Source organism: Leptonychotes weddellii, chromosome 6 (genome assembly GCF_054177405.1).
Source record: "Leptonychotes weddellii isolate Sample4059 chromosome 6, ASM5417740v2, whole genome shotgun sequence".
Classification (NCBI taxonomy): domain Eukaryota; kingdom Metazoa; phylum Chordata; class Mammalia; order Carnivora; family Phocidae; genus Leptonychotes; species Leptonychotes weddellii.
Genome location: NC_138374.1, coordinates 135916992 through 135926751, shown reverse-complemented (window position 1 = coordinate 135926751; position 9760 = coordinate 135916992). Strand labels below are relative to the sequence as shown.

The following is a 9760-nucleotide window of genomic DNA, read 5'->3' as shown; positions in this document are numbered from 1 at the left end:
CCTCCCTCCCTCCCTCCCTCCCTCCCTTCCTTCCTTCTTCCCTCCCTCCCTTCCTTCCTTCCTTCCTTCCTTCCATCATTGGTTTGGTGAAGAAACCCAGTCATTTGTCCTGTAGATTTTCCCACTGTGTGGATTTTGTTGATTGTAGCCCTGTGGTACCATCTCATGGTGTTATGTTGTAGCTCCGTGTATTTCCTGTAAGCTGCTGGTTGCATCTAGAAGCTTGATTGGATTCAGTTTTGATATTTTGGGCATGAATACGTTGTAGGTAACATTGAATACTTCCATCAGGAGGCACATAATATTAGGCTATTTAGTTTTTGATAGAACCTAATCAGTAGGTGTCCCATGAAATATCTGGTCAAAATAGTGGTTTGCTGTTTCTTTCATTCTTTCTTCATTTATTGGAAGAATTATTTATTCCCACATCAACTACTTGGTGGTGGGGAAATAGCATTTGGAGAATGCAACCTATGGAAATGTGCTCACTGCTGTCGGATTGCTAATTATTTCTAGGCCTTTTCAGTGGACAGACCTAGGAAATAAATATCTTTTTTTTAAAAAAAAAAACAGGGTTTGACATCAGCTTATGCTGATAACTTCCAACTCAAATTTAGATTTGTATGGCTATTAGTTAACTTTTTAATTCAATTTTTAAAATTTCTTTTCTCTAATGTTAAAAATCTTTGTCTGAAATAACATTAACATAGTTGCCTTTTGCTTTTGGAAGCTCAGCCTCGAGCCTGCTTCTCTAGCTCTTCAGATGATTTTGTAAAGTACCTAATATCTTGTTTAAATTCTTTTCTCTGTAAACCACTGGAGCGGATTATTTTGTCTGCAACTGAATCCTGACGGTATAAACAGTATAAGCAGGAGGGGTGGCTCTGGGCATTGTCTGGGAAGGACCTAGGCACCACTCATAGCTAAGCCAACTGATGCAGATGATCCCCAGTGGGACAGTTGTTGGAGACTCGTTGAGCAGAGACCTGAGTCACTCAGTCGTGTCTACGTGCAAAGTCCAATTCACCAAAATTTGTGCTTCTGCCTTTCAACAGGAGTACTTCTTCCCCATTTTTCCTTTCCCCTAAATCAGACCCTGAGGAACACATCAGGTTAGGCTCAGAGCAGGTGCGCAGGGTCTTGTCTCCCCCGTGGACTCTGGTCACTTGAGCAAGTCTCTCGCAAGTCTCTCAGTGGCTGCCCCATCACCATTTCAGAGCAGGTGAATTAGGAGTCCCGGATGTGAATGAACACTGGCAAGAAGAACTGGTACGTTGGAACCAGTTCGTCACTCCAAGGACCCCGAGGACAGCACTGAGCTGGGGGTTTTGGATCAGGGACAAGTCATGCGAATTGGACATTCTCATAACTTTCCACGGCGTCTTCATCCTGAGACCTGACCTCTCCAGCTGAGTCCTCTGGGAGCTGTGTCTTCACCGAAGAGTAGACAACTGAGCTGTGCTGGGGTGGAAAGGAGATAGAAGAAGAACTGGGAAGAGAGAGGGAGGATGGGGCTGGCGGTAGTGGTGGGAGAGAAAACAGTCAGGGACTGATACTCACCTTGTCCTCTAGAGATGTTCTGGATGAGCTGGCTGTGGAGGGAAAGGGCCTCACTGAACTATGGGTATCATGACCTGTTTAGAACAGGCTGCAAGCTTTTCCCCAGAGGTTGGGAGCCATTGAACCTTTTCCACCCGTGGTTATGTTTCCCACACCCCAACCCCCTATGGCACATGTGATTTTCTCTTTTACCGTTTCTTAGCCCAGTCCTCTGCAAGTTCTTTATAAGCTCCATTGATCTGTAAGGTCCCTCCTTACTACCACACCAAGAAACCTTGCTCCCTTCCTTTACCAGATATCGACATAGAACGTCTCTCTGTTTTAACTTTTGCCTCTCCTAACTTAGAGCTCCTCCATCTCATCCTAACCTCAGAGCACCGCCGTGATTGCTCAGCAAGTTCCCATGAGAGTGCTTCAGGTGTGTGCCCATGGGAAAACCCTCTCTCACATTAGTGTGTTCTAGTTCTTAGTTTATTTCCATTGTTTTCTAGAGATGGAGCTGCAGTGAAGGGAGGGTTAGCAGGTGGGATTCGCCAGATCCTACATGTTAGAAATTAAGGGTCTCGGGGAACAGGATGGAAGCATCAGAGCCATTATGGAGACAGAGACCAAAAAAAGGGCCTCTGGGATAAGTGGGGCTTCTCTCGTTATCACCATATTCTTACCTTTAAGTAGTGAGCTACTTAAAATACGCTAGAACATGGATGGGTTACAGATCTTTGTAACGATGTGGTAGAAGCTATGTACTCTTTTCCCAGAATGTTAATCATATACATGGAACTTTGTATACAATTTTAGGGGCTTCATGCAAACCTCAAGGAACTGGGGAAGAAATCTTGCTACAGATCATTAATACATAAAGTACCTGAAATGGAACTCGTCCACCAACAGAGTGCTCAGCTTCAATGGTGTTTTGACAAATACATCAAAGAAAGAGTGCAAAGAACAGCAAATGATCAAGCTAACTCTATAAGATGCATTCAATTAACCCAAACAGCTTGGAGGCAGTCCTAATTCTACCATTCAAAGGGTCCTGATTAGTGGGGATGGCTGAGAAAGCAAAGTGACTGACAAAGCAGGTGGTCCGTGTTGGTCAAATATAGTGATGGGCTCTATAAGCAGCAAATACAGTAAGACAGAAGACTCGGTCTTAGCTTTGTCTTTTGCAGCCTTTGGGATCATTGGGAGCAATGATGTTTGACATCGTTTGTAAAAGAAGTTCAAGATCAGGTTACAATTGAAATTTCTAAGAGGCACAAAGATATTGGGGATTTTAAATTCCCATGTGAGGTGCCATAGTTGGAAAAGCAACCTAAGAAATGGGAGAACATATTTGCAAACTACATAAGGGGTTAATATCCAAAATATATAAGGAACTCATGCAACTCAATAGCCAAAATACTGTTACTACTAACTTAATTAAAAAATGGGCAAAGAATAGACATTTCTCCAAAGACTTACTGATGGCCAACAGATATTGAAAAGGTACTCAACATCACTTATCATTAGGGAGTACAAACAAAAACTACCATGATATGTAAACTCACACCTGTTAAGATGGCTGTCATTAAAAAGACAAGATGACAAGTGTTGGTAAGGATGTGGAGAAAATGAAGCCCTCCTGTACTGTTGGTGGGGGTGTAAGGCAGTGCGGTCACTGCGGAAAACCAATATGGAGAGTCCTCAAAAAATTAAAAATAGAACTACTGCATGATCCAGCAGCCCCACTTCTGCGTATATACCCAAAGGAACTGAAGTCAGGATCTTGAAGAGATATTTGCACCCTGTGTTTGCTGCAGCATTATTCACAGTAGCCAAGACATGGGAACAACCTAAGTGTCCATTAACTGATGAATAGAGAAAGAATATGTGATACACACAAACACACACAGACACACACACACACAGACACACACACACACAGTGGAGTATTATTTAGCCTTAAAAAAGAAGGAAATCCTGACATTTTGACAACATGATGGACCTGGAAGATGTTATGCTAAGTAAAATAAGCCGGACACAGAAAGGAAAATACTGTATATCCTCACTTTATATTTGGAATCTAAAATAGTTAGGCTCATAGAAACAGGCAGTAGAACAGTGGTAACCAGGGGCTGTGGGGAGGGGGAAGGGAAGTTAAGGTCAAAGGATACAAAGTTTGAGTTATGAGGGTGAACAAGTTCTATAGATCCACTAGAGAGCATCGTGCCTATAGCTAATGTTACTGTATCGTATACTTAAAATTTGCTAAGAGGGTAGATCTTACGTTAAGTGTTCTAACCGGGCACACAGATGGTAAGAGTAATAATGGGGGTGGAAGATAACTTTAGGAGTTATCATTAGGAGATGATACATATGCTGATGGTTTCACGGGCATATACTTATCCTCAAATCATCCACTCGTATACATTAAATATGTACAGCTTTTTTCCATGTCAAAAAAAGTAGTGAGCTACTTAAAATACGCTAGAACATGGATGAGTTGCAGAACATTATTATGTTAAGGGACAGAAGCCAGACAAAGAGACTACATTACATAGGTTTCCATTTACATGAAATTGTAGAAAAACAAAGCTCTGGGGACAGAAAGTGGGTCAGTGGTGGTCAGGGTAGAGCTGGAAAAGTTATCTGCAAAGGGGCAGGAAGGGACTTTCCGGGGTGTTGGAAACGTTCCACGTCTTGGAGGTGGCAGTGGGTCTGGGACTGGATACATTTGTTAACATTAATTAAATTGTGCATTTTAAATTAGTGAATTATACCATATGTAGGTTATACCTCAATAAATCTGATTAAAACCAAACTTTGAGTGGAATAGAAACTCGAGGGCATCACACTAAGTACAATTATAGAACTTGTGTTGCACTTACGCATTAGTATTTGTGTGTGTGCATGTTCACACCGGCTGACAGTACAATCTGTCTCTCTTACTGTGGATTACAATAAAAATATTTGAGAGCCACCAGTCTAGAGGCTTGAGAGCGCTGACTCGCAGCTGGTGGTATCATCAACACATTGCCGAGGCAGCATGTGCCCCCAGGGACAGAGGACAAGAGTATAGCCAAGGGGGTGTCTAGTAGGGCTGACAGGTACCAGGGGACTCCAGCAGCAGGAAGCTGGATGTGAGTGATGGGGGAAGGAGGCCCCTGAAGCACCCGCGGGGATTAGAGATGGCCAACTGTGCCAAAGGAGCTGCAGGAAGGAGCATCTGACAGGGAGCCTCAGAAGAGAGCGTGCACGCACCTCACGACCGGAGGACCCACTTCTGCACCGGCCAGCCAGACAGCCGGCGCTAGCTCCCAAGCACCAGCTGGGTGCGTCCTTCCCGCTCAGGTCCTCAGCGCCCTCCAGGCCAGTGAGGGGTGGCAGCCACAGAAACAGAGAAGCCAGCTCCATCCTATCCTCCCGCCCCGGCAAGCTCCCATCCTGATATTTGCCTGAACGAGTGGAGGGCTAACTGTTCTAGTAGCTGAATTGAGACTGTGACAGTGTCCACCTGCTGTCCGTTACCTAAGAGACTGGAGAATGTGTTGAAAAGCCTGTGCTGCCAAAATGTTCATCCGAAGGGCCTGGGCAGATCTCCCACAGAGTAAAGTTTCAAGAAACAGTGGGAAACACAATTTTTGTAATGAAGTCACAGGTCTTACTTGTTCAGTGTATTGGTCACACAGGGTTGTTTATATGGACTAACTGAGCATTTGTCTATGCATATATATACATTATGTGAACATGTATCTATAAATGTTTTTACCACATAGTAGGTGGCTTGTAAACCTCATCACTTGACTACTTAATTCATTACTCAAAAGAAATTTTCTGGGGCACCTGGGTGGCTCAGTCGGTTAAGTATCTGCCTTCAGCTTAGGTTATGATCCCGGGGTCCTGGGATCGAGTCCCGCATTGGCCTCCCTACTCAGCGGGGAGTCTGCTTCTCCCTCTGCCCCTCCCCCCTCCCGCTCATGCGTGTTCTCTCTGTTAAATAAATAAATAAATCTTAAAAAAATTTCATACATACACCTTCACGATCATGATACAGATTAGAAGGATGTTCAATTTCTGTTCTGATCATCAGCAAAGATATATAATGGATTTTTTAGTGTCTTTTTTCTTTCTTTAGAATCTAAGCACCACTGCAGGGGTTTTTATCTGTCTTGTTTGCTGACTGACTCCTTGTACGTTCGGCAGTGCCTAGCACCTTGCTTATGTTGAATGAAGGAATATAGTTTGCACCCCGAATCTTCCCCAGGGACTTACCGGCCGCTTCTTGTCCCAGCTGAATAATCTGGATCTCAGAATACACCAAGCCTCCCTCTCCGGGGTGCCCTGCAAAGGAGAAACAGCGCTTTCTAGGCCGCCCCCCCAGAAGTATGCGCCACACAGGCCTCTTCTAAAGCTCGTCCCCACGCTTCGTGGACGCAGGATGAAGTGGTGCTTTCCTGTGGGTCTGGGTTTGCGACCCCGTAAGGAGACCAGGACTCCGCCAGGCCTCAAGCACATTATCTCTCCCTGGCTCCAGCGGGAGCGGCTTCCCTGCGGGGCTTCTCACCATTGTCATATAACCGCTGCAGTTCCACTGGGGCAGGGCACCCGGCACGGGGCGCCTTTCCTTGGCCTGGGGTGGGAGGGCTCCTGTGAGAGACAGAACCGCATGATCATCCCTGGAACGGCATACGGTGCACGGCAGCGGGATGGCCAGAGAGGGAGGGGCACGGGGGGGCGCCAGCGGAAAGCAGGGGACCCGGGACCCAGAGAGGGAGGGGTACGGGGGGGCGCCAGCGGAAAGCAGGGGACCCGGGACCAAGGGGGGCGCATAACGAGGTTGGGGGAGCAGGAGGGGAGGGGTCAGCAGATGGCAGGGGACCGGGACCGGGAATGGTTTAACTGGACGTTCAGTAGGTCCATATAGAGCCCGATTGTTTTTTGAGAGCAACCGGAGGACCACGGTGTGGCGGGCTGCGGGGAACAGGCTGACCACTCTCTGACAGCTTAGTAACAACCATCTCAGAGACAGAGCGACACTCTCAATTGGTTAAAATCCTCGCCTCATCCCCAGGAGGTGGTGACTCCATGTCTTCACACTGTCCTGCCTGGACAAGTCAGGAAGGAACTAGACACCATCTGTGCCCCAAGTCACTGGCTACCACCCAAGCCTGAGACACGCAGGACCATGTTTTCCAAACCAAAGTTAAAGATACAAAGTCTGAGGAGCATATGTGCACGTGTGGGGCAAAAGAAAATGATTCAAAACCGAGACTTCCCTGGAAAATCTGGCACAGTCACTGGGCACGTATTCACAGCCACGCATCGTCTGACTGGGGTGTTAGCTGCGCCAGAAATCTTGTGTGCCCACCTAGAAGACCTGTCATCTTTGGTATCACCCATTTGGATGAGTGGATAAATTTCAAATAACAAATGGATCCAAATACCTGCAAAATCCATGATAGGAACTATTAGAAGTTTCTGTAAGTTGTGATTTGGGTCATTTCAAGGGATGTGAAAATGCGGGCACCTAGCCACAGGGACAGGGAGACAGGACTTGACCTAATTGTGTGAACCCACAGTTCTGCATATTCTATTCTTGGAAGACCTGAAGGCTGAGGCCTCACCTGGCTGTGTTTCCCAGAAAACCATCTCCTGCAAAACAAAGCAAAGGCACGTTCGTGTCAGCAGAGGGAGCTCGTTCTCAAACAGTTCCCACACACAAACTGCCTTAGGTCATCAGAAAGAGTCAATTCAAGCATGCACCCTGTCCTCAATTTTTAGGAAAACGATCTGATCTGGAAAAGAATGGAACAAAGTGCATAACTTGCTGGGGACAGGGCTGCACATTCCTGGGTCAAACACGCAATTACTTGAGACTTGATTAAGGTTGAAGGCTGTGAAGATACACCTCAAGAAACACTAAATAGGACCAAATAGTCTGGCAGGCAGAGCAGTGAGGGGCTGCAGGCGGACTTTGAGGAGCATCCGTGGTCATGCCCGGAGGAGCCTCGGGCTCCCACTCCAGCTCCAGCTCGCCAAGAAGGCTCGTCATCCAAAGCAGCCCATGCAGGGGACAGGGATGGTGCTGAGAACAATGTGATGGGTTGAACGGAACTGATTTAAACCAAGAGACAGAGTTGGAGGGTGTGGGTAATTGTTCTAGAGCCGGAACAGCTTCTGTGCCCATCTCCCACACGAGGCTCTCTAGCACCTGAAACTAGTCTGAGCTGGGCCAAGGCAAGAAGCCTCTGGAAGCGCGACTCTCCCCCAGGTAAGGGAGGAGCTGGTGGGCTGGCCTGGGGGGACTCCAGCCCTTGGAGCGCAGGATGGCGGGTTCGGGCTTTGGCTCGGGGAAGTCTCCGAGGAGGAGGAAGGATATGGATTAACCAGCTCCCATTCTCAGAGCCCTGTGACATATTGTGACTGCCCGTTTATGGGGGATTTAGAATGGGCTGAAGTGTGTAGTTGACGAGTCTGTATGAGCCAAAAAACTGCCCAGAGAAACAGTTTGGGTTAAGTTTTTGAAACTTTACATAAAAAAATTGTACTTCCTTCCTTAGTGAACCCAACTAGCACAAGCAACCCTCAACAACAGCCTCTGTTCAGCTCCCCTCCTTGAAGGGTGTAGGTCTGTGGGTGTTGGGGTGGTGAGAGGGAGAATGATGGGCGTGCTGGTGACCGAGGTGCTTGGCAGGGACAGGGCATGGCCTCTAGCAGAGGGTAAGAGAGGGCACAAACCTGACTTCCACTGGTGCTGGTGGCAAATCCACAGGGCCACCGCCAGGAGAAGAATGCTGAGCAGCCCCCCAGTGGCTCCCACAGCAACAAGGCCGCTTCTGTTCCCCGGAGTGCCTGAGGGGGAAAAGCCTGCATGAGCCTCGGGGAGAGGGTCATGATGCCCTGGCACCTTTCCTCAACGCGGCTGGGGTCCTGAGCCCTGGGGTGGAGAGGCCAGGGCTGGTGCACACAGGAGGCAGATTTCTGCTCTGGGCGGCCGGCCTGAGCTGAGCGGCAGGGCGGGACTCTGTGCTCTGGTAGGAGCTGCAGGCTGAGGGTCTGGGGGGGCCGTGGCAGAAGCGGAGAATGCAGCCAGCTCTCTCCACCGACCCACCGACATCGGTTCAAAAATTAGCATTTGCGGGGAATCTCTCTCTTTCTCTGTATGTCCCATCTTCTAGTAATCTGGCCTCGGGAATTTCCCCAGGCCACCTGGGAAGATGTGACCTGACGCTGCTGTGTCAGCCCTTCAGTAGGACAGGCACTCCCCACTGGGCACTCGTGGACCAGCAACACCATTACAAAACCACAGTGGGACACCACAGGGAAACAGCACCGTCTCCATCCTTATAGAAGCTCCAAAGGGGAGGAGAGAAGCTGGTGGGAGCAACACACTCAGCTGTTGGGGTTTCTGATTTTCCATTGGGTCCGTTCTCCTATCTTCTCATTCAAGAGACTTCATTTGGCAGATTCGTTCACTCATTGAGCCGACATTTACTGAGTCCTGCCATGCCAGGCCTTGAGGACAGAGCAGTGAATGGGACAGTGAGGTCCCTGCCCTCCAGGAGTTTATAGCCCAGGGAGGGGAGGCAGACAATAAACACACAGGTACATTTGTGAAAAAGCAAACGTGGAATAAGAGGGGCAAAGAGTGGGGGGGTGGGTAGAGGTGCTTTGCGTGCAGATCCTTGGTCCCCAGGTAAACCAAATTCAGACTTTGGATGTCAGTGCCACAGAATTACACAGAGAACATTCACATATCAGAACGACAGCACCACGGACGATAATTCCCGGTTATGACGTGGTGTTCTGCATCTATGATTCCTGCCACAAAGAAGGCACTCGGTACACAGGGCCACTGGCCGTTGGTGACATTTGTCTCCACGCTTTCCCTCCCTGACAAAGTCAACAAACCCGATCTATGAGTGGTTCCACCGGCAGATAGTAGTTCATGGGGGTCATGAGCCCAGCCTCCCCACCGTGACAGCTAAACCAGAGGAGTGGAGTGCCGGGGAGAGATCCACGGGCAGAGCAGCTTGGCTGCTGTGTCCTAGAGTGAATCTTCCCGATTGCCTGCTGGGGCAAGCACCTGTGCAAAAAGAGAGTCAGCCTTCTGCTGGGTACCTGGGATTCCAGACCTAATGAGCGGAGGGCAAATCTTTCCCCTTCCTGGTAACTCTATCTCCTAGAAGAAATGTCTACTCTGGGAAGAGTTGAAATTTAT

At 48.2% G+C, this 9760-nt stretch overlaps 1 protein-coding gene across 1 annotated transcript; it reads right to left on the bottom strand.

Moving 5' to 3' along the window:
- Positions 1–55: 55 nt before the first annotated feature.
- Positions 56–8453, bottom strand: LOC145722389 (uncharacterized). Its single transcript, XM_081825377.1, has 6 exons — positions 8278–8453; positions 7164–7191; positions 6104–6186; positions 5812–5880; positions 1561–1592; positions 56–1461 (listed from the first exon to the last, which is right to left on the bottom strand). Exons 1-5 carry the CDS (start codon positions 8431–8433, stop codon positions 1569–1571), a joined length of 360 nt encoding a protein of 119 aa, XP_081681503.1. The 5' UTR covers positions 8434–8453; the 3' UTR covers positions 56–1461; positions 1561–1568.
- Positions 8454–9760: the final 1307 nt, after the last annotated feature.

Excerpts from the sequence above, each read along its gene's own strand:
- LOC145722389 (XM_081825377.1), bottom strand. The coding sequence starts at position 8,433 with ATGACCCTCTCCCCGAGGCTCATGCAGGCTTTTCCCCCTCAGGCACTC. Across the intron at positions 7,192-8,277 it reads CCAGCACCAGTGGAAGTCAG|GAGATGGTTTTCTGGGAAAC; the intron begins GTTTGTGCCCTC and ends TTTGTTTTGCAG. Across the intron at positions 1,593-5,811 it reads GCTGGGACAAGAAGCGGCCG|CCAGCTCATCCAGAACATCT; the intron begins GTAAGTCCCTGG and ends TTCCCTCCACAG.